The sequence below is a fragment of the Mobula hypostoma genome, chromosome 26, assembly GCF_963921235.1.
Source record: "Mobula hypostoma chromosome 26, sMobHyp1.1, whole genome shotgun sequence".
In the NCBI taxonomy this organism is placed as follows: Eukaryota; Metazoa; Chordata; class Chondrichthyes; order Myliobatiformes; family Myliobatidae; genus Mobula; species Mobula hypostoma.
The window spans coordinates 16,311,744-16,333,166 of record NC_086122.1 but is presented as its reverse complement, the minus strand read 5'-3'; the positions used below and the strand labels follow the sequence as shown (position 1 = coordinate 16,333,166).

The 21,423-nt window shown below is 42.4% G+C and overlaps 1 protein-coding gene across 1 annotated transcript in view; it reads left to right on the top strand.

Moving 5' to 3' along the window:
* The first annotated feature begins 433 nt into the window (after window positions 1-433).
* The window catches only part of gnl2 (G protein nucleolar 2), a 34,283-nt gene continuing 13,293 nt past the window's right edge, over window positions 434-21,423 (top strand). The window contains exons 1-10 of the mRNA XM_063033972.1: window positions 434-565; window positions 3,069-3,150; window positions 6,232-6,326; window positions 7,667-7,806; window positions 11,805-11,989; window positions 13,352-13,418; window positions 15,954-16,112; window positions 16,871-16,984; window positions 18,173-18,301; window positions 19,616-19,720. Coding sequence (XP_062890042.1) covers window positions 502-565; window positions 3,069-3,150; window positions 6,232-6,326; window positions 7,667-7,806; window positions 11,805-11,989; window positions 13,352-13,418; window positions 15,954-16,112; window positions 16,871-16,984; window positions 18,173-18,301; window positions 19,616-19,720 — 1,140 coding nt within the window. The 5' untranslated portion in view covers window positions 434-501. The remainder of the gene's footprint in view (window positions 566-3,068; window positions 3,151-6,231; window positions 6,327-7,666; window positions 7,807-11,804; window positions 11,990-13,351; window positions 13,419-15,953; window positions 16,113-16,870; window positions 16,985-18,172; window positions 18,302-19,615; window positions 19,721-21,423) is intronic.

Sequence of the window (21,423 nt, the reverse complement as noted above, 5' to 3'; positions counted from 1 at the left end):
AGACTGTGGATGTAGCCCCCCACTATGAGGCCAATCTAACCTACAACATCTATGTTGATAACTGGATTATCATTACAACGCATGTTTTATCCTTGTCCACACAAACTGAACCACTCCTGCTGAGTATTTTCCCTTTACCTTCCATTCAAGGACTCTTTATAACTCATGGTCTCAGTATTATTTTGATTTGCAAACATTGTCTTTTGCTTATTGATGTTTGTCAGTTTTCCTTTATGTATAATTTTCGTAAACTCTGTTGCATTTCTTTATTTCCTGTTTATGCCTGCAAGAAAATGACTCAGCTGGTGTATGTTAACATATATATGCATTTTGATAAGTAATTTCATTTGAATCTTTGAATTGCCAAATTTCTTGTTCACCTGATACGATGACTCCGCCCCCTGTTCCTCCGTGTCGCCCGTTTATGACGCAGCGGCAGCCGTCGCAGGGCGATTGCGAAGCAGCCACGCGGGGCTCGGTTCCTGTGCCGGGGTGTCCAAGATGGTGAAGGCTCAGTACCGGGGCCGCTGCTCGGTCAACCCGTCCACCGCCAGCACCAACCCAGGTCAGCGGGGGGAGAAAGCTGTGGACTCGGGGACCATTTGCCAAAGGGGAGGAGGAGTTGACACTCGGTCAGATAGGGGCTGATAAGGAGGGGGAGGGTACGGGGCATGAGATCAAGGAAGGGGGAGGGGATGGTTGGCCCTGGGGTCTGGGGAAGGAGAGGACAAGGAAGGGGGAGGGGATGGTTGGCCCTGGGGTCTGGGGAAGGAGAGGACAAGGGAGGGGGAGGGGATGGTTGGCCCTGGGGTCTGGGGAAGGAGAGGACAAGGAAGGGGGAGGGAATGGTTGGCCCTGGGGTCTGGGGAAGGAGAGGACAAGGGAGGGGGAGGGGATGGTTGGCCCTGGGGCCTGGGGTCTGGGGAAGGAGAGGACAAGGAAGGGGGAGGACAAGGGAGGGGGAGGGGATTGTTGGCCCTGGGGTCTGGGGAAGGAGAGGACAAGGAAGGGGGAGGGAATGGTTGGCCCTGGGGTCTGGGGAAGGAGAGGACAAGGGAGGGGGAGGGGATGGTTGGCCCTGGGGTCTGGGGAAGGAGAGGACAAGGGAGGGGGAGGGGATGGTTGGCCCTGGGGTCTGGGGAAGGAGAGGACAAGGAAGGGGGAGGGAATGGTTGGCCCTGGGGTCTGGGGAAGGAGAGGACAAGGGAGGGGGAGGGGATGGTTGGCCCTGGCGTCTGGGGAAGGAGAGGACAAGGAAGGGGGAGGGGATGGTTGGCCCTGGGGTCTGGGGAAGGAGAGGACAAGGGAGGGGGAGGGGATGGTTGGCCCTGGGGTCTGGGGAAGGAGAGGACAAGGAAGGGGGAGGGGATGGTTGGCCCTGGGGTCTGGGGAAGCAGAGGACAAGGAAGGGGGAGGGGATGGTTGGCCCTGGGGTCTGGGGAAGGGGGAGGGATTGGTTGGTCCTGGGATCTGGGGAAGGTGAGGACAAGGAAGGGGGAAGGGGTGGTTGGCCCTGGGGTCTGGGGAAGGAGAGGACAAGGAAGGGGGAGGGGATGGTTGGCCCTGGGGTCTGGGGAAGGTGAGGACAAGGAAGGAGGAGAGGATGGTTCGCCCTGGGGTCTGGGGAAGGAGAGGAGAAGGAAGGAGGAGAGGATGATTGGCCCTGGGGTCTGGGGAAGGAGAGGGGGAGAGGACAATTTGCATTGGGGTTTGGGTTGGTGAGGAGAGAGAATCAGCATTGGGGTCAGGAGAGTGAAGGGAATGGTTGGCTCTGGGGTCAGGGTAGGGGAAGGGTACGGTTGGCACGGGGGTTGGGAGGGGGTGGGGATGGTCGGTGGAATGGGGTCAGAGGGAGAGGGGATGGCTGTTGCAGGTCAGGGAGGGAGATTGGGAAGGGAATGGTTGGTAATGGGGTTGGTTAGTACCTGGGATTTGCCAAACTAGAGAAAGCAGTTGTCAGATAAAACAGGATGCTCAACATTCCTAACTGACACGGTGCAAAACCATAGAAAACTTCATGAAGTGCATCATAGACCCTGGTTGTTGGGACTGTGATTATTTCTGATCACTGCTGTTAATGAATGTTAAGTCTTTGAAAGAGATGTCGAAAGGATCTTCAGGAATGGTGGCTAGGATCACGGTTTTCTGTTTTTAGATCAAGGAAGCTGGGTTTGATCTTTTTAGAATAGGTATTGTAATGAAAAAAAGTTGTTAAAAGTTTGGGTGGAGGAAAAAATGGAAGCATTTCCAATGACATATATACATGTTCTAGAGAGTGAAATTTAAAATGAGACGAAAGAACAAGAGGTGACTTGGTAATAAGTTGTGAGATTAAGTTTGTTAATATTTCAAACAACAGATGAATGAGGCTAAATGGTTTCCTTCTGCGCTACATGTTGGTTGCCTTGTGCGAAGCGGATATTAGATGCATTGGAGATAAGAATGTGGGAGTTTTGATCACAGTTTTTGGGGTGACCTTTGTATTAAGAGGTGCCTGGCTTGCATTCTCTTTGAATACACTTATCAACTAAGCATTCATTGCCGTCTGGGCAGGAGGGTCATTCTGAATGTAGAAATGGCTGATGGCCCATTCTGTGCTACGCTAATCGCCAGTTGTACAGGTGGGTAAAGAGGCCAAATGAGGAACCACAGACTCTTCCACATTTGGGGCAGGAGTTGTCTGGTGGCAAGTATGGATGGGTGGTTTGTGAGGTAGTGCACGCTGCTTTAGTATGCACTGATGAACCACGGGTATTTGGTGCCAATAACAAACAAGAAAATCTGCGGATGCTATTTGGCGCCATCCTGAATCCTCACTATTTGAGTAGTCAAGGGCCAAAGATTTCTAGGTATTAATGGGGATGTTACGTTTCTTCATGGAGGCTTTGAGCAATCCTTATGATAACTAAAAACCATTATTCAATTTCTACAAGATGTCTCTTAATTCAGATGTTTGGATAATTCAGGTATTTTGGATTGACTAAATATGTTCCACTTAGACACTTAGAGGGAGTTTACTTTGAAAATTAGAATCTTTGTTGCATTTTAATACATTTGGTTGTGTGCAGATCGGCCCAAAGATGGGGGAGGCCTCAAGAGGGACAGGGCAACTATTAAACGTCTTAATATGTACAGACAGAAGGAACGAAGGTTGGTGTAAATTTATTATTATCCACAAACTTCATTGTGCTAACTCTGACTCCATCACACTGAGTACTGGATACCCACAAGGCTGTGTGCTTAGCCCATTGCTGTTTACACTGGCAACACATGACTGCAGCCCGATTCAGGGAGAACCTGATCATTAAATTTGCAGATGATACCACAGTAGTGGGGCTCATCAGCAAAAGTGATAAAACTATGTACAGGGAGGAGGTCAAACACCTAGACAGCTGTTGCAGGGATAACAACCTGATGCTTAATGTCACCAAAACCAAGGAGATGATCGTCGATTTCAGACGGTCTCAGCCTGAGCACACACCCCTCAGCATCAGCGGCTCCACAGTGGAGAGAGTGGAAAACATCAAGTTCCTTGGGGTGCAGATCTCAGACAATCTCACCTGGTCCAGGAACACCTCTGGGATTGTGAAACAGGCCCAGCAGAGATTGCACTTTCTGAGGAAGCTTGAAGAAGCATCACTCCCCACTAACATCTTAACTACATTCTACAGAGGCGTGGTTGAGAGTGTGCTGACCTTTTGCATCACAACCTGGTACTCCAGCTGCAGTGCTGTCAACAAAAAAGCCTTGCAGAGGGTGGTTGGGGGAGCAGAGAAGGTTATTGGGGTCTCCCTACCTTCTGTCCAAGACCTCTTTCAGAGTCGACGCCTCCGGAAGACACGGTATATCATTAAAGACCCCTCACACCCTCTCCATGAACTGTTTGTTCTTCTACCATCAGGCAAACATTACAGAAACATCAAAACTAAACTGCAAGGCTACTAAACAGCTTCCTCCCACAGGCAGTCAGACTGCTAAATAGCTGCTCCACCTGACTCTGCTTTGGACACTTTTAACTTGCACCGGACACTTATAACTGATTTTAACTGACATGTGGCTGTTTTGTTTTACTATTTATTGGTATGTTTATTATTTAGTGTTGTGTTTGTAATGATTGCACTGTCCCTGAGAAATGCTGTCTCATTCTGCCCTGCAGAGCTGATGTGTGGTTAGAATGACAAAGTTTTTTGAATCTTGAATCTTTTGTATGATACATCTCTGTAGTCGCATTTCCAAACCCCTCGAGTAAATCCTTGTCAACGTTGTGACAGAAGCTGCATCATGGTGCTGAAGCTTTCTTAATCAGCTGCTTTGTAGAGTAATAGATGCCAGTCCCAGTTGCCCATCACCTTCCCGGCCCTTTCCCTCCAAGTACCTGTCCAAATGCCTCATAATTGTTACAGTTGTACTTTCCTTGACCACTTCCTCCGACAGCTCATTCCAGGTGCTCACTGCCCTCTCTGTGAAGAATTTACCTCTCGGGTCTCTTTTAAATCTCTCTTCTCTTGTATCCACACCCTCTAGATTTGTTCAGGGTAAATTTAATATCAAAGTATATATGTCACTATATACAACCCTGGGATTCATTTTCCTGCGGGCATTCACAGTTAGTACAATGGAATCAATGAAAACCCGTACCCAACAGGGTGGGCAAACGATCAATGTGCAAAAGACAGCAAACTGCAAACACAAAAAGAAAGAGAAAATTGAAAAAAATAAGTTGGCAATAAGTATCAGGAACCTGAGATGGTGGGTGGGTAGGTTGTGGGAACAGTTCAGTGATGGGGCAAGTGAAGTTATCCTCTCTAGTTCAAGACCCTGATGGTTGAGGGGTAAAAACTCTTCCTAAATCTTGTGGTACGGGTCCTGAGGCTCCTGTGCCACCTCCCTGGTGGCAGCGGTGAAAGGAGAGCATGTCCTGGATGGTGGGGGTCCTTGATGATGGATGCTGCTTTCCTGCGACAGCACTTCATGGAGATGTGCTCAGTGGTAGAGGGAGCTTGACCCGTGATGGACTGGGCCGTATCCACTACTTTTTGTAGGCTTTTCTGTACAAGGGCATTGGTGTTCCCATGCAAGGCCATGATGCACCTAGTCAGTATACTCCCTACACACATCTATAGAAGTTGGTGAATTTTTAGATGACACTTCAAATCTTTGCAAACTTGTAAGAAAGTAGAAGTGATGCCATGTTTTCATCGTAATTGGTACTTGCGTACTTGACCCAGGTCAGGTGCTCTGATGTGATGGCGCCAAGGAATTTAAAGTTGCTGATTCTCTCCATCTCTGATCACCCGATGAGGACTGAAGTCAATAATCATCTTGGTCTCGCTCATATTGAGTGAGATTTTCAATCTCTGATTTCTACTCTGCAAACTGGGAAAAGGGCTAGGACCTTATAAAAGTATGAGTAGTATGGATAAATGTCTTTGTGGTCACCTTTCACTCTGATAAGCTTGAAGGAATAAAGACAGTGTGGCTAAGCTCTCCCTAGATTTCAAGCATTCTGATCCAAACAGCATCCTCATCTGCCCCATATCCAACTTGGCAAAGTCTTTCCTATAACAGTACTGTTCAAAACACTCCCAAGTGCGGTCTCGCCAACTACCTGAATAACTGCAGCATTATGTCCCTACTCAAACTTGGAGGTCAGCATGCTAAACACTTCGTTCATTACCCAATTTAGCTGCATGGGCTGATCTCAGATTAGAGCATCTTGCTGATAGCGAAGTAGGTTACAATGAACTGCAAAGAGATCGTGATCAGTTAGGGAGATGAGCTGAGGAATGGATTTCATCTTGAATAAGTGTGAGGGGATACACTTTGGGCATTAAAACCAGGGTAAAACCTGGTGAAAGGTTTAGAAGAAAGAGCAGTTGGATAATTGTGGATTTGTTAACTTCTGGCTATTCAATGGGTAGCATTCAGGAGATCATGGGGTTTTCTTTATCTTTAAATGTGAGATTGTGGGATCTCATCCCTGTTTGCTTTCCAACATAATAGCTGGAAGGGATCTGTTATATCACATTCCAATAATAACGTCATTTTTTTGCTCATCCGTTTTATTCACTAATTTTTAGTGAAGATATTGGAGGCCCTTTTCTGAGCACATCTTTAAGTAATTTGTACATATCTTCGTACAAATCGAACCTTCATTTGCATAATCATGTCCATTTTGACAGCTGTTGGAAATCTATTACAGGCTCTTAATTGTGTTTTATTTCGTTCAAGAAACAAACATGGGAAGATTGTCAAGCCACTGCAGTTCCAGTCAACAGTTACATCTGGCACCACGTCTCGAGTGGAACCAAACATCAAGTGGTTTGGTGAGTTCATTATTTTCTAGACTAATGTGATTTTCAGATGTGGCACAAAACTGTAAACACATGTATAACTGAAATGTTCATAATCTCAAGAATTTGATTGCCAGAGAAACGGATCTGTCTGTTGTAGACTTTCCTATTGCTCCTTGGCCTGCTTCACGTGATCCTCAAGCACTGGAGCTGCGTTGATGGAGGTCAGCATGCTATGCACCTTGTTCATCACCCTGTTCAGCTACATGGGCTCCTTTCAGCGAGCTGTTTGATACAGAATTGGGGCATCCTGCTGATAGTGAAACAGGTTGCAATGAACTACAAAGAGTTTGCGATCAGTTAGGGAGATGGGCTGAGGAATGGCAAATGGATTTCAAAATTAGATCAGTGAGCATTTTGAAACCAAAGTAGGGGGATAAAATCATCTCTGCTCACTTAGATCCTTCGTGTTGTGATATAGAGTATATTGTGATCACCTGTACCTGCTAGGCTAGAATTTGTTCTGAAAAATTTGTGAATCAGATTGACCTTGACCTGTATTTAAAGAGCCAACCAGAAACAACCACATGCCAGAAGGCCCCTAAATTCAGTCTTTACTGCTTTGGGAAACTTGAACCTGCAAGCTAATTGTTCTTCAGAAGTGTCCCGGTAGGATGCTGTGACTCTGGGAGTGAATTCTGTGCAGATGTGTACGTCTTTGTCTCCTACACCAAGATCCCAGACCCAACTCATTCACCCTACTGATGCAATACTTTGCTGAATTACTGCTAGTGATGTTTGCTGTAAGACAGGCGGTGCTATGAGACGGGGCAGCATAGTAGTGTAGCGGGTAGCGTGATACCTTGCAGAGCTAGCTGTAAGATTTGGGTTCATTTCCTGCCATTGCTTGTATGGAGTTTGTACATTCTCCCCATGACCACGTGGGTTTCCCCGGGTGCATTCCAAAATCGTACAGTTTGGGGTTAATAAGTTGTGCACCCACTATACTGGCTTTGGAAATGTGGTGACACTTGCGGACTGCACCCAGCATATCTCAGACTGTGTGGTCTTTGATGCAAAACAGCAGATTTCATTGTATATTTCAATGTACGTGTGACAAATAAAGCTGATCTTGTATCTGAAGATCTTACACTGAAGGAGTATTTCAGCAGTTAAATGCTGGAGAAAGTGTTCTCAGATAATTTGAGCGTGTGCTGTGCCCTGACAGCTTTTCCAGTATCAGTAGATCATCTCTTCAAATTAGGAAAACAGCAATGAAGTACAAAATATGCTCCTAATTTTACTCTGATTTTCACACGTTGAACAGGACCATTTTAAAATAAAGGCTTTTTTTTTCTTGCTTTTATATATAGCTAACACTCGAGTCATAAAGCAGTCATCTCTGCAGCAATTCCAAGAAGAGATGGGCAGTGTTATGAAAGACCCTTATAGGGTAGTTCTTAAACAAACCCAGCTTCCGATGTCTCTTCTGAATGACCGAATCACACCTCATGTAAGTTTTTAATTTTCATTCAATATAGCTGTGAATACTGAGCAGTATAGTTTGTGCTATGACAGAATAGTTCCAAGTACTTACATAGTTCCATCATGAACAGCTGTAACATTTAATTTGCCTTTATCTAAAATATTGAAATAGCTGCTGAAAAAAAAAGATATTCAGCTTTTCAGATCTGCATGCCTTGACTACGAGATTGCCTATTGAAGTTTCTAGCTGTGTTATTCAGTAATGATGGTATGTATTCATGGTGGGAAATGCAATATTAAAGTTTGTGCCAAGGGTACTAAACACAAAATTATAACTTATAAGTTAGCACAGTTTTTAAGTAACGAGATCAACAAAAAGATATCTGGATCATTATTCCACAGACCTGAGTTTGAAACGCACCTTGGAAGTTGGAGAATTTAATGAGTGTCATGGTGCTGGTAGTTAGCACCACATTTTACATACCAGCGACCCGAGTTCAAATCCAGCTACTGTCTGTAAGAACCTGTATGTTCTCTCCATGACCACATGTATTTCCTCCAGGTGCTCCAGTTTCCTCCAAAGATGTACAGTTGGTAGATTAATTGGTCATTGTAAATTGTCTTGTGATTAGGCTAGGATTAAATCAGGGTTTGCTGGCCAGCATGGCTGAAATGGTCTATTCTGCGCTGTTATCTCAATAAATAAATAAAAATCTGAAAAAGTATTGAAATGAGCTTCTAAAAATGTGCAAACACTGCTGACTTTAGGCTCATTTAGTTGGTATGAACATAAATTAGGCTTATAGCGTATGTTTTTCAGATTGCTGCTTTCTTGAAAATATTTTTTATGTCGAGCAGTTCACCTGAGCTTTAAATTCAGCACAATTATATCCTGTTTGAAATTGCATCTAATATTGCATGGAATTTAACTAAAATTTTGGAATGTCGACATTTTATCCTGTTGGAATGGTTCAGAAGGTTTCTGAGCTTAGAGCGGGGACTTCCAAACTTTGGGGTGGTGGTTCGTACAACGCTTAATGGTACAGACAATTAATTCCCGTCGCTGCCTGTAAGGAGTTTGTACATTCTCCCCATGACTGTGTGGATATACAGTATTTATTAACTGGGAAACACAGAGCCCTTGCTTAATGGTGTTGGTCCATGACATCATGAAGGTTGGGAACCTTTGATTTAGACTATTCAAGGAGATGAGTGTTTTCTTTGAAAGGAATTTGTGAGATTCTTTACATTTTCTTTTCTGCCTTTAAGCATTTCTACAATTTAATCAAAACATAAATAAGACGTTCTTTTCATTAGTCATGGGTTCCTTGATCATCCAAAGTCAGTGAGCTGAGCATTCTCGGGATCATGGTATGACTTGCAACAAAAAACAACTGTTTCAGCCAATTTGTTCTGCTGCTTTAAATTCATTTCTCGGTGTTTGTTCCCTTGATTAATATTTTCCAATGTTTCCACTTTGCTAACTTTTGCAATCACATTTACTGTAAATCCTCAACTTAAAAAAAATAGACATTAAAGGTACAGATTTAAGAACTTTATCTTCAAAGGTGTTAAGGAAATTACAAGATAAACTCTCGTTATGTTGACAAATCTGCATCTGCAGCAAAGGAATTTGAAGACATTTTCCATATGTTTTAGCTTACTGGCTCGATTTAGAAAACTCCTTTAAGTAAACCATGATTAACGTTCACCAGCAACTTTTATGTGTGTTGCTTGAAATTCCAGCATCTGCAGATTTCCTCATGTTTGTGTTAATAAAACGTGCCTTGCTCAGATGCACTTGTCACGTACTTGACAACTGTATGACATTTGGTTCACTACGCAGTGCATCTTTCCCAACATCTTCAAGGACTTTAAAAGAATTCTGTTCAGCATAGAGAGTTGGCAATTGAGTGACTCAGGATACTGTAGGCAGTGGACCTGCGTTCGTGCTCCATTGAGTCCTGGCTTCTGTAGCCTGTTTGGTTGTCCTCCCTGTAACCATGTGTTCCCCAGATTCATTGGTATCCTCCCACATCTGAAAGACTTGCTGGTTCTTGGGTTAATTAGCTTCTGTAAATTACCCTTGATGTAGGTGGGAATGTAAAACCATGAGACATAGCAGAATTGGGCCATCCGGCCCATTGAGTCTTTTCCACCATTCCACCATGGCTGATTTATGGCTTTCAACCCCATTCTCCTGCCTTCTCCCAGTAACCTTTGACACCCTGACTAACCAAGAATCTGCTACAAATGTACTGAATGGCTTTGCCTGCACAGCTGTCCATAGTAATGAATTGCACAGATTCACCACCCTCTGGCTAAAGAAATTCCTTCTCATCTGTTCCAAGTGGACGTACCTCTATTCTGAAGCTGTGCCCTCTGCTCTTAGGCTCACCCAATATAGGAAATGTCTTCTCCACATCCTCTCTATCTTGGCCTTTCAATATTCGATGGGTTTCGATGAGATTATGAGATTCCACTCCCCCCCCCCCCACCCATCCCATTCTTCTAAACTTGAGTGACTATAGGCCCAGAGCCATCAAATGCTCTTAATATATTAACCCTTTCATTCTTGTGAACCTCCAATGGATCCTGCCCAATGCCAGCACATCTCTTATAAAGTAAAGGGCCCGACAGAGCTCATAATGCTCCAAGCACAGTCTGACGAATACCTTATAAAGCCTCAGCATCACATCTTTGCTCTTGTGTTCTGTTCCTCTTGAAATGAATGCTAACATTGCATTTGACTTCCTTATCACTGACTCAACCTGTAACTTAACCTTTAGGGAATCTTGGTAAAGGGACTCCAAAGTCCCTTTACACCACCGATTTTTGAATTTTCTCCCCATTTATGCTTTATTCCTACTATCTAAATGCATGACCATACACTTTCCCAGACTATATTCCATCTGCCAGTTCTTTGCCCATTCTCCCAATCTGGCTATGTCCTTCTGTAGACTCCCTGCTTCCTCTACACTACCTGCCACTCCATCTCCCTTCATATCACCCCAAAATTTGGCCACAAAACCATCAATTCTGTCATCCAAATCATTGAAATGTAACGTGAAAAGAAGCGGATCTAACTCCGACCCCTGCAAAGCACTGCTAGCCACTGGCAGCTAGCCACTGGCAGCCAGCCAGAAAAGGCCCCCTTTCCCCCCTTTATTCCTTCTCTTTGCTTCCTACTAGTCAGCCAGTCTCTGTCCTTGCTAGTATTTTTCCTGTCCTGCCATAGACTCCCGTTACGCAGCCTCATGCAGCACCTTGTCGAAAGCCTTGAGCAAATCCAAGTAAACATCCACTGACTCTCCTTTGTCTAGCCTGCCTGACAGTTTCCTCAAAGAATTCTAACAGATTTACTAGGCACGGTTTCCCCTTAAGGAAACCATGGCTACTTTATCATGTGCCTCCAAGTACCCTGAAACCTCATCCTTAATAATGGACTCCAATATCTTTCCTTCCACTCAAGTCAGACAGACTGGCCGATAATTTCCTTTCTTCTGCCTCGTCCTTAAAGAGTGGAACGACATTTGCAATTTTCCACTCTGGAACCATTCTAGAACCTAGTGATTCTTGAAAGATCATTACTGATGCCTCCAGTCTCTTCAGCTACCTCTTTCAGAGCTCTAGGGTGTTGTCCATCTGTTCCAGGTGACTTATCTACCTTTAGACCTTTCAGCTTCCCAAGCACCTTTTCCTTAGTAATGGCAACTGCACTCACTTTCGCCCCTGATGCTGTTGAATTTATGGCATATTGCCGGTGTCTTTGACAGTGATGGCTGATGCAAATGATCATACAATGATCACTGCCTCCAAAGGGTTCCTTTGCCTTAAGCTCCCTCATCAAATCCAGAACATGCAGTCAAGAATAGCTGATACCTCAGTGTGCTCAACTACGCGCTAGTCTAAAAGGCCATCTTGTAGGCATTCTGAGCCTACCTATATTTCTCAGTATGCATTTGCTTCATATTTCAATGGATTTTCATCTGTGCAAATATTTAAAGCAAAATTATTTGATTGCAGAATTCAAAAGTACATATTCTGGATACAGAAACATTTGAAACAACGTTTGGCCCTAAAGCACAGCGAAAGAGACCAAATCTTAGTGTATATGATATGGAAGGCCTGGTGGAAAAAGCTGAAACCTCAGTAAAAGAATATAATCTGGAAAAAGACCGAGATCTGGTTGTGGAAGATACTGGAGTGCGGTAAGGAAATCATCAGCACTCGACTAAATAAGATGCTCAAAAGTGGTATGTTTAAATATCGTTGATTTATTGACATAGTCTCTGGGTGACATAAACATTTCAATAACATAGAAGTCAGAATATGATGTGTAAAGTTTCAGAGACATTATTAAACACTACTTTTCAAATTTAAGGAAAAGCTCAAGTCCTCTGGTACTGAAAAGTATTGAGTTGATTCTTCACATACATTTCCAAAAAAAAAACCACTGGCTACATGTTATAATTCACGTGCTAAGTTTCTGTAGTTTAGTTGTCCTATATCTCTGGTGAACAATACCACCTAAACACAAAATACTCTGCAGATGCTGGGGTCAGAGCAACGCACAACACGCTGGAGGAACTCAGCAGGTCAGGCAGCATCCGTGGAAGCAAACAGTCAGTGTTTCGGGCCGAGACCCTTCCTCAGGACTGAAGAGGGAGGGCGCAGGGGCCCTATAAAGAAGGTGGGGGGAGGGTGGGAAGGAGAAGGCTGGTAGGTGCCAGGTGAAACACCAGTAAGGGGAAAGATAAAGGGGTGGGGGAGGGGATAGGCAGGAAAGGTGAAGAAGGAATAGGGGAAAGCACAATGGGTAGTAGAAGGAGGCGGTATCATGAGGGAGGTGATAGGCAGCTGGAGGAGGGGGCAGGGTGAAACTGGGATGGAGGAAGGGAGGGGGAGGGAATTACCGGAAGTTGGAGAATTCAGTGTTCATGCCGAGGGGCTAGAGACTACCCAGACTATGAGGCCAAACTTAGGTTGGAGGAGCAACACCTTATATACCGTCTGGGTAGTCTCCAGCCCCTTGGCATTAACATTGAATTCTCCAACTTCCGGTAATCCCTTCCCTCATCCCAGTTTCACTCTGCCCCCTCCTCCAGCTGCCTATCACCTCCCTCATGGTTCCACCTCCTTCTACTACCCATTGTGCTTTCCCCTATTCCTTCTTCACCTTTCCTGCCTATCTCCTCCCCCACCCCTTGATCTTTTCCCTTACTGGTTTTTCACCTGGCACCTACCAGCCTTCTCCTTCCCACCCTCCCCCCACCTTCTTTATAGGGCCTCTGCCCCTTCCCTCTTCAGTCCTGACGAAGAGTCTCGGCCAAAACGTTGACTGTTCGTTTCCACGGATGCTGCCTGAACAGTACCAGCTGCTGAGACCATAAGAGTAGTGATGAACCTCTGCAGATTAAGTTCTGAAGGTATTCCCAAAATGCCAGGAACTGGGCTGCCAGCAATTACAGTGTCCCCATATGTCCAAGTCAGAATGTGTCATATAACTGGGAATCTGGAAGTCGTTTGCAATATTGTTTGGGATAATACATTGCTGGCTTTATTTTGTTTAGGGATGAAGTTAGAGAAGAAATCTTCAAAAAAGGACAGTCAAAGAGAATTTGGGGTGAGCTATACAAGGTAAATGTTTTAATGGAAATTATCTTTGCATCTCCTATCAGGCAAATGCAAACTTCATTCTTGAAAGACACTAAAAGCAGATTTTCACAGTTGATACAGTGACTGTCGGTTAAAAAAATAGGAATTGTTTTTCATTTTATTTGCACGTTTACTGTTTCTCAAAGCTGCAGTTCACAACCTGCTAAGAGCGTCCTTTAGTGAGTGAGCTCTTTCAATATTTCTGTTTGGAAAATGAAGCTAATCATTTAATCATCGATGGTAACGACATTAAAAGGCATAGATGCAATGAGCTATGGGGCTCTATACTACTCTGACTCAATTAAAATGTGGTTATCCCTTATGTTGAATCTTGCGTAAAAGTCCTTTTCGTCATTTATCTTTTTCTGCATATCTTTATCAGCTTTTGTTTTTGAAATATTGAAGACATGCGTAGGTTCATGAAGTCAACTGGCGTGAAAGCGGGCTCTTTGACCCACAGAGACTGTTACAGTCCTCAAGCACGCACTTGTGTTAATACCACATTAATCCCATTTTTATATTCTCTTCAATTTGTCATCTACTCCCTACCTCAGATTTTGCCACTCAGCTACATACATAGTATGGTTAATTGAAATACGTTCTGGTCTTCAGTATGGAAGGAAATTGGAGAACCTGGCCATGCCCGTACCTTTACCTGCTCAAGTGCAAACTCTCCACAGCACGAGAGGTCAGGATTGAACTCGGCACTGAACTGTGAAACAGCAGCGCCGTTGGCTGGGCAGGTTTGGTAACAGTTAGGGATAATTGTGTTTCTTTGTCTGGCTCTTGTAAACCATCAAATAGAACAGTTCTCAACCAACTTTTGGAATTGCATAGATAATTTTCAGCTTGCACCAATAGATGATAGACCACATTTTTTTTGCTGGCACTTTATGTATGTGTGATTTGCTGGGACATGAAAATTGTTGTGCATGAAGGGTGAACAGCATACAGCACTTGTTTATCTTTACAATGGTCCAAAGTTCAAAGTAAATTTATTGTCACAGTACATATATGCCACTATATACAACCCTGAAATTTATTTTCTTGCGAGCATTCACAGCAACTACAAGAAACACAGTATAATCAATAAAAGAGAGCACCCAAAGGATGGACAAACAACCAATGTGCAGAAGAAAACAAACTGCAAATAAAAATAAAGAAACAATAATAACAACATAAACAAGAACAACTTATTAAATAGATATAGCCATTCCAAACACACACAGCTTACAGAAATCAATAAATGAAAAAAAAAACAAATACGCTGAATTAAAAGAAGAAATTGAAAGACATTGGAACATGTCCTGGAGTAATATCTACAACAGTTATCATCCCAAGGGCACTACACAATAGCATTAAACAATTAGGGCTACATAGTAATATATATGTGAATCTGCAGAAAGCTGCAATACTAAACACCACTAGAATAGCCCGAAAATTCATAGCAATTGACAAATGAACATGCTTGGCTGTGCCTGTACCTAAAGTTTTATCAGCTTGAGCTGAGGGAAAAAAAAATAATAATAAATAAACAATAAATAGCGAGAACATGAGATGAGGGGTCCTTGAAAGTGAGTCCATGGCTTGTGGGAACAGCTCAGTCATGGAGTGAGTGAAGTTATGCCCTCTGGTTCAAGAGCCTGATGGCTGAGGGTTAATGACTGTCCCTGACCCTGGTGGTGAGTACTGAGGCTTCTGTAGTACCTTCCTGATGGCAACAGTGAGAGAGCATGGCCCGAATGCTTGGGGTCCTTGATGGGTGCTGCTTTCCTGCAACAGCACTCCATATAGATGTGCTTAATGGTGGGGTGGGCTGGACTATATCCACTACTTTTTGTAGGCTTTTCCATTCAAGGACGTTGGTGTTTCCATACCAGGCTGTGATGCAGCCAGTCAATGTACTCTCCATCACGCATCTACAGAAATCTCTCGAAGTTGTAGATGACATGCTAAATCTTCACCAACTTCTAAGAAAGTAGAGGCTGCCGTGCTTTCTTTGTAATGGAACTTGCATGCTTGACACGGGACAGAAGTGGTAACACCAGGGAATTTTAAAGTTGCTGACTCCTCCGCCTCTGGATCATTGACCTCTGTTTTTCTCCTCCTGAAGTCAATAATCAGCTCCATGGTCTTTCTGACATTGTGTGAAAGGTTGTTGCAGTGGCACCACTCAGTCAGATTTTCAATCTTCCTCTAATTTGCTGATACGTCAATGGTCTATGAGGGCCCTAAGTGTATTAAAGCCTATTTTATTTTCCATTTAACTTTGGCCATCTTGGGGAGTCTAAAGTGTCTCTCTTCATTCAATGATACTGATGTTGCAAATAATCAGCATAACCTGATACAGATAATGCCTTTGTCCCTCTCATCTAGATCACCTCACTTCTAGCCTTTGCCCTGAGGATCCTTATTAGAATACCACATTTTTCCCTTGCCGTTTGAGCATTCCTGATCAAGTTGCTTTGGGAGGTATTGCTTTCCTTGTGCATCATTAACGAAGTATTTTTCTTTAAGGTTATTGATTCATCGGATGTCATAATCCAAGTGTTGGATGCCAGAGATCCAATGGGAACACGCTCTCCCCATATAGAGGCTTATTTAAAGAAGGAAAAACCATGGAAACATCTGGTTTTTGTGTTTAACAAGTGTGACCTTGTACCTACTTGGGCTACTGTAAGTTTTTTTCATTGTCTTTAAAAATTCGGTATTAGAATGTAACAATTTCTTTGGAACAGGAAGAATTTTAACTTTGTTGTTTCTGATGTATGTTTGGCTCCAAACAGACATTCAAAATGGGAATTACGATTTTAAAGTTCTGTTCCGTTTATTTACTTAGTAAAACTGCTAAATGAACCATAATAAACCACAGTTCAAACTTTTAATTTAAAAAATGTTCAAAATGTTATACTGTGAACTCTAATCCAGTGTAATTTGGATCTGGATGGGCAGATTTTCCAGACTATTGAATGTTGTTCAATGCTTTTTAAATTCACTGCCTTTAGTTGTTACGTAGTATTACAAATTTACTTATCAAATTTAAAGGGACCATGCGAACCAGGCTCCAGTGAGCTTCAGGGGAGTGCAGGAATGTGATCTACATATAAGTCAGATGTCAAACCATCAACATTTCTGAATAATCATAGCGAATTATTAATTTTACTGTACAGCCTTTCAAATTTAGTTTCAAGTTTCAACCTTTCAAGTTCCTTGTGTGAAGTGCCTATTTGAAAATCCATGTTCTAAATTCTTTGCTGCTGTGATGCTGCTTATTGATGTTGTTGAACCATTGGGATAATATAGTAACTGATCAGTCTGGGGTGAAATTGTACAGGATTTATTGATCAAATGTTTAAAAGGAAAGTGTGATTCTGTGTGTTTTATGTTTTAACAAGGGGGTTTAAAAATAAATTATTAAATATTCCATCTCCTAGAAACGATGGGTTGCCGTGCTGTCCCATGAATATCCAACTCTTGCATTTCATGCGAGCCTCACCAATCCCTTTGGAAAAGGAGCTCTGATCCAACTTTTGCGACAATTTGGGAAGGTAGGAGAAGGAAATGAAAGTGGTTATAATTTTTTTAAATGCAGGTGTTGGAAATCTGGAATAAAAAGGGAAATTCGACAACAGATCAATCAGCACCTAAGCAAAAAGTTGGTATTTCATGTTAAAGATCTCTTGTCAGAACTGGAAAAGTGAGAAAAGTTAATTTTAATCTGCAGAGAATGCCAGGGAGAGATGGATGGGGCAAAAGGAAATCTGATAGGTTGAGCTCTGGAATGCCTTTGGCTAAAGCTGTAGATGAAGTTATCCAGTGTTAGATTAATGAGAGCAGTTAGAATAAGCCAATGGTTGTAAAAGCCATGAAATAGAGTTATCAGGAGTGTTCAGACTGCTGAGAAAGATGGTTTAAGCCAATGTTACAGATTGATATCTTGGATCAAAACTGGTGATTTTGAATACAAGCATGGAAAGTGACTTAACTGGCTTTATAGAATTCGATATCAAGTCTGAAGGTTGTGTAATGGGAGAAGATCTTTGCCCAAAATTTTAAAAATGTAGTTTGAATAGTTCAAAAACTTGTGAAAGCGGAATTAATAAAAACATTATTAAGATGATAATTGAATTCTACAGTGATGCAGAACCAATCTCGTACATTGAATATCCTTTAAGATGTCCTAAATGAACCTTTTGTATACTGGTACCTGTTTTTTTTTTGCAATATTTAACTGTGAAGCAATGACAGATGATTATTGGCTATACTTTGCTTTCTTAATAAAGTAATTTTTAGAACGTTTTGAAGGTGGTACAGGCAGTGCAAAATTCCTCAGCATTTCTTGTTGCCAAACATTCCAAAAGCCATAGGTGTAATCACAGGTGGAAATCACATTCAAACTGGGTACCAGTGTTTTGGCAAAGACTTATATTTTCCAGGTTTTGAAAATTAATTGTTTATGCTCCTTGGATTGTAGAATGGACTTGCCCTAGAAAGAGAGAACTTTCTACAATTCTTACTTTTTATTTGTCAGTCTTATAAGGATTCAATAGAACTGTAATAAAACTCTTGGTTAAATTAGTTTTGCAATGTGTAACATGTCCCTGGTGGATAAAACTAATATCTATAAATTATTAAATCTTTGTTACTTAAATTTTGATGTTGCTTTTTCAGCTTTAAGTAAGAACTAGATTTTTGAAGGCATTGATTACATGTTATCATTTCCATTTTTTAAATAGCTGCATACTGATAAAAAGCAGATCAGTGTAGGCTTCATTGGTTATCCGAACGTTGGCAAGAGCTCCATCATTAATGCACTTCGATCAAAGAAAGTCTGCAATGTTGCACCAATTGCTGGAGAAACAAAGGTATGTAATCTGGATTTTAGGGCTTCTAAACTTAAATGTTTGAAAATAGATCCATTAAAAAGATGAGGGATAAATGCAACTTTCTTGTACATGGACTCCTTTTTCCTGGTCTTTGGTAGTGTGGACAACTATCCTGCTTTATTTTGTTAAACCTTTATATACCCTGACAACGTGTGGCCTGTTTCTAATTGTGGCCACTCATTTGGTGCACTGCAGTAAGAAGATAATTTTTAAAAGAAATATGCCACTCGAGTCTTGGAGACACAGATGTCTGCAGATGCTTAAATCAGGAGCAAAAGGAAAACAAAGGAACCTTGCAGGTTAAGGAGTATCTGTGGGAGGGACTGTCTACATTTTGGATGACACCCTGTTTTAGAACAGAGTGGCAAGGGAGGTTTGTTGTACAAAAAGGGGAGGGGGAGGAATGAGGCAGACTAGTAGGTAGACTGAAGAGGAGTGAGGAATGATGGGTGGACAGGGATGAGAGATGGAGGCAAGTGAGTGATAGGTGAAAGCGGATAGTTACTTTTTTTTTAAAAAATGACCCGTGTGAATGGAGGAAGGGTGAAGGTAAATACAGAATTTGATAAGCAGGGATAAGCTGCAAGTGCTGGTATTTGAAAAGTAAGGAAGGTGATAATGGAATTAATGAAGAGCAGGTGGGAGGGGAATTCCTCCGTGGCATCCATAATATGCATCTTAACTTCCAGAGCAAGCGAACGTGTGCAACAGCGCTCTCTGGTAGTTAAAAAGCTAGGAAATCTGACTAAAGACATCACTAAAAATAACTTTTGAGGTAAATTGTGTTAAATTATTCTGCAAACTGTGAAGGGGTGAGCGACAGTGAGGCGAGTTTGCGGGATGAATCAATGCAGATGGAGTTCTGATGCCCCTGCAGCTGGCCAGGGAGTGAGGTTGGATTGCTCTGGGTGCCACAAAGAGAAGGGGGATCTAGTGTTCATCAAGACCTCTTTAAATGTTGCCAGTGACTGCTCCCACGTACTCTCTAGCAGTAGACTGTATGTTGGAACACAGAATAATTATTTCATTCAGTTTCTTATTGCCCTCTTTGTAATCCATGAGCGTTTGCTCTTTATTCTGGTAATTGAGATCATTTGAACCACTGCCTCCGTTTAAGCATTCAGAGCCCAGGAAAAAACAAACTGATAAGACTTCGACATTTGTCTATATCTTGATTTGTTGGGCTAGTAAATGTTCTGTAAGTGACAATTTATGGCTCATCTTTTTCATTTCTAAGATTTCATGACACAAGGTTCTGCAATAAGTTTTGCCTTGCTTCTTTCCCTGTTGTAGGTTTGGCAGTATATTACTCTGATGCGGCGTATTTTCCTTATTGACTGTCCTGGGGTTGTGTATCCATCTGGTGACACAGAGACTGAAATTGTGTTGAAAGGAGTGGTGAGTATAACCTCCCAAAAAAAGGGTTCTTTTTAAAAACAATCAGATTATTGATACGAATTTAGTCATGTATGATTTTGTGAATAAAACATGCAAGAGTCATTCTATATGCAGTTCTTTACTTCCATTACAAAAAAAATAAAAGCAGTTTTCTTACACTGAGTCATTGTGTCAGGCACCGTCTCTTAAAGTGAACGCATCAACTCAATGACACTGTTTATGAATTACGTACAGTGACATGCACAAGTTTGGGCACCCCTGGTCAAAATTTCTGTTACTGTAAGTAGAAGATGAACTGATCTCCAAAAGTCATAAAGTTAAAGATGAAACATTCTTTTCAACATTTTAAGCAAGATTAGTGTATTATTTTTGTTTTGTACAATTTTAAAGTGCAAAGAAAGGAAAGGAGCACCATGCAAAAGTTTGGGCACCCCAAGTGATTTGAGCTCTCAGATAACTTTTACCAAGGTCTCAGACCTCAACCAGCTTGTTAGGGCTATGGCTTGTTGACAGTCATCATTAGGAAAGGCCAGGTGATGCAAATTTCAAAGCTTTATAAATACCCTGACTCCTCAAACCTTGTCCCAACAATCAGCAGCCATGGGCTCCTCTAAGCAGCTGCCTAGCACTCTGAAAATTAAAATAAATGATGCCCACAAAGCAGGAGAAGGCTATGAGAAGATAGCAAAGCGTTTTCAGGTAGCTGTTTTCTCAGTTCGTAATGTAATTAAGAAATGGCAGTTAACAGGAACGGTGGAGGTCAAGTTGAGGTCTGGAAGACCAAGAAAACTTTCCAAGAGAACTGCTGGTAGGATTGCTGGAAAGGCAAATCAAAACCCCCGTTTGACTGCAAAAGACCTTCAGGAAAATTTAGCAGACTCTGGAGTGGTGGTGCACTGTTCTTCTGTGCAGTGACACCTGCACAAATATGACCTTCATGGAAGAGTCATCAGAAGAAAACCTTTCCTGCATCCTCACCACAAAATTCAGTGTCAGAAGTTTGCAAAGGAACATCTAAACAAGCCTGATTCACTTTGGAAACAAGTCCTGTGGACTGATGAAATTAAAATAGAACTTTTTGGCCGCAATGAGCAAAGGTGTTTGGAGAAAAAAGGGTGCAGAATTTCTTGAAAAGAACACCTCTCCAAATGTTAAGCACAGGGGTGGATCGATCATGCTTTGGGCTTGTGTTGCAGCCAGTAGCATGGGGAACATTTCACTGGTAGAGGGAAGAATGAATTCAATTAAATACCAGCAAATTCTGGAAGCAAACATCGCACCGTCTGGAAAAAAAAAGCAGCTGAAGATGAAAAGAGGATGGCTTCTACAACAGGATAATGATCCTAAACACTCCTCAAAATCCACAATGGACTACCTCAAGAGGCGCAAGCTGAAGGTTTTGCCATGGCCCTCACAGTCCCCCCCCACCTAAACATCATCGAAAATCTGTGGATAGATCTCAAAAGAGCAGTGCATGCAAGACAACCCAAGCATCTCGCAGAACTAGAAGCCTTTTGCAAGGAAGAATGGGCGAAAATCTCCCAAACAAGAGTTGAAAGACTCTTAGCTGGCTACAGAAAGCGTTTACAAGCTGTGATACTTGCCAAAGAGGGTGTTACCAAGTACCGACCATGCAAGGTGCCCAAACTTTTGCTTCGGGCCCTTTTCCTTTTTTGTTATTTTGAAACTGTAAAAAATGGAAA